Source organism: Notolepis coatsorum, assembly GCF_963971535.1.
Source record: "Notolepis coatsorum genome assembly, contig: SCAFFOLD_2333, whole genome shotgun sequence".
NCBI classification, from domain to species: domain Eukaryota; kingdom Metazoa; phylum Chordata; class Actinopteri; order Aulopiformes; family Paralepididae; genus Notolepis; species Notolepis coatsorum.
The window spans coordinates 17,806-20,770 of NW_028174352.1; the positions used below are offsets into that span (position 1 = coordinate 17,806).

The following is a 2,965-nucleotide window of genomic DNA, read 5'->3' on the forward strand; positions in this document are numbered from 1 at the left end:
TTACACAATTCCTGTGAGTCTATGGAACACCTCTGTAATTATTAATTTTTTTAATGCATTGTTTTGTATTTCTAATCAACTACTCAAAAACAGCATTTTTCTACCTCAAGATCTTAAGCCGTTTTGAGCCTGGGCTCCAACCTGGTGCCAACTGCCACACCAACTGCCACATTATTATGCAGCTGAGTCTCTCTGACATCACAGATCAGCACATTTTCAGATGACTCAGTTCAGTGAGGGTGAATATTGTGAGAGGAGAATTGGAAGAATGCGCCAATATGAGAATTAGAGACATAGATCATATTAATATAAGTCCACATAGCTATGAAACAATGCTAAACACAGGCCATTTATAAGATAGTTCCCCTTTAACATTTGAACAATGAACGGTCACATCGGCCGCCATATATACAGTTGCACGTCATTGATGATACGGCGTCAACACTTACAACACTCCACCGGGTGCGAGGCCACCTGCAGGGAGAGGTGTTGTCCGCCGGGCTGGGGTATGTGCACACGGAACACCAGGCGCACACGCGTGTTCTTCCGTCCGATGTCCGTCTCCCCTTTCCTCAGCTCGATGTCCGCGTTCCTGAGCTTCAGGATGCCCGCGCAGTCGATTCTGTGACAGGATCATTGTTACTATTATCATCATTATCAGTAGTAGTAGTCGTAGTGGTAGTAGTAGTAGTAGTAGTAGTAGTAGTAGTAGTAGTAGTAGTAGTAGTAGTAGTAGTAGTAGTCGTAGTGGTGGTAGTAGTAGTAGTAGTAGTAGTAGTAGTAGTAGTAGTAGTAGTAGTAGTAGTAGTAGTAGTAGTAGTAGCAGTAGTAGTAGTAGTAGTAGTAGTAGTGGTAGTAGTAATAGTAGTAGTAGTAGTAGTAGTAGTAGTAGTAGTAGTAGTAGTAGTAGTGGTAGTAGTAGCAGTAGTAGTAGTAGTAGTAGTAGTAGTAGTAGTAGTAGTAGTAGTAGTAGTAGTAGTAGTAGTAGTAGTAGTAGTGGTAGTAGTAATAGTAGTAGTAGTAGTAGTAGCAGTAGTGGTACAGTATATGTATTAGGGCTGACCCCTATTAATCGATTAGTCGACTAATCGGTCAAAAGGAGCCGTAGTCGACTGGCCAACCTCTTAGTAGAATATAATAAAAAAAAATTAAATAAAAAAATTAATAATTATTATTTTCTTTTTATTATTTTTTTTCAAAAGAAAAGAGGCCTAGAAGCGTGGCTAACGCTAATGGCACGCATACCAGAGGCTAACTGCCTACGAAAACAGGCACAGAGGCACTGAAAGAGGATTTCACCCATCTAATGAACACACTAGACTAGACAAATATCAACATGTATCCATCAGTGGACCAATTGCATGCTTTTGCAGAGAACAACAAGCCTTCAGTCGACTCCTTCAGACATTAAGCACCCCCACAGCACAAATGGAACGATAAAAAAATTAAAAAATTAAAATTAAATATTATACTTTTTTTGTATTTTTTTTAAGTCGACCAATAGTCGACTAACGGGCAAATTTTGGCCAATCCTAGTCGACCATCCAAATCCTTAGTCGGGGACAGCCCTAATATGTATATGATATGTTGCGAAGATGGTGGGAACCTATGTTGTCCCCTTCCTCCTCCCAATCTCAGTGCCAGGACAGGACGCTGAAGAAGAAGAAGAAGAAGAAGAAGAAGAAGAAGAAGAAGAAGAAGAAGAAGAAGAAGAAGAAGAAGAAGAAGAAGAAGAAGAAGAAGAAGAAGAAGAAGAAGAAGAAGAAGAAGAAGAAGAAGAAGAAGAAGAAGAAGAGCGTCCTCACATGGCCTTCATGTTGTTCTTGGGCTCCAGGGGGATCTCCAGGACCTTGGTGCCGTGGACCACCTTCTCGTAGCTGGTGGTGGTGACCGTCTTGCCCGTGATGCGGTGCACCTGGTAGAAGGCGTGGGGCTTCAGGATGCGCTCGTCCGCCGTGCCGATGAAGATCTGCAGGCCAAGCGGCTCCTTGCCCCTGTAGCCGTGGAGCTGAGGAGACGCGAGGACCACGCAGAGAGTTACTGGGATACAGCTAATAATAATCATAATAATAATAATAATAATAATAATAATAATAATAATAATAATAATAATAATAATAATAATAATAATAATAATAATAATAATAATAATAATAATAATAATAATAATAATAATAATAATAATAATAATAATAGTAATAGAATAATAATAATATAATAATATAATAATAATAATAATAATAATAATAATAATAATAATAATAATAATAATAATAATAATAATAATAATAATAATAATAATAATAATAATAATAATAATAATAATAATAATAATAATAATAATAATAATAATAATAATAATAATAATAATAATAATAATAATAATAATAATAATAATAATAATAATAATAAACTATATATTTTTATTTTTTTGCAGCAGCAGCAGGAGTAGAGAGATGTAAACACTACAATACTAATATTCGCTATATCCTAATTAATTAATTAATTAATTTGTATAGCACCTTTCATACAAGAATTGCAGCTCAAAGTGCTTCACAGCAGTACAGTAAATAAAGACATAAGATTTGCACAAAATTGGCAGATCAAGAGCAATGCAGACATAAAATAAGTATAAAACGAGCATCAAAATAGACAAAGTCAAGGTAAGACATTAAATCACATTTCATTGTTCATTTCACATATTTCACATATTAGGATCTAACATCCCAATAGGCCTCTTTGTTTATGGTTTGATCATCACTGACACACATAATATAGATTTTTTTTTAAATAGCCAGTAATAAAAGAGTAAAATAGAGTAGACAGAGTAAAATAGTGCAACAGTGTGCACTGCAATAAAATAGTTCTCTCCGCTTTTCAGAACAGTTGTGAAGCAGTTAAAAGTTAAAGTTAAAGAGTTAAAGGTACTGTAAGTGGTATTTCCTTGTTAAAATAAGTGTTAAGT

At 35.4% G+C, this 2,965-nt stretch overlaps 1 protein-coding gene across 1 annotated transcript; it reads right to left on the reverse strand.

The window, feature by feature from the left end:
- Positions 1–438: 438 nt before the first annotated feature.
- On the reverse strand, positions 439–2,008 carry LOC311247570 (nuclear factor of activated T-cells, cytoplasmic 1-like; the record flags this gene model as incomplete). Its single annotated transcript, XM_084338603.1, has 2 exons — positions 439–622; positions 1,806–2,008. Coding segments are annotated over 2 exons (387 nt in total), but the record flags the coding sequence as incomplete, so codon positions are not given.
- Positions 2,009–2,965: the final 957 nt, after the last annotated feature.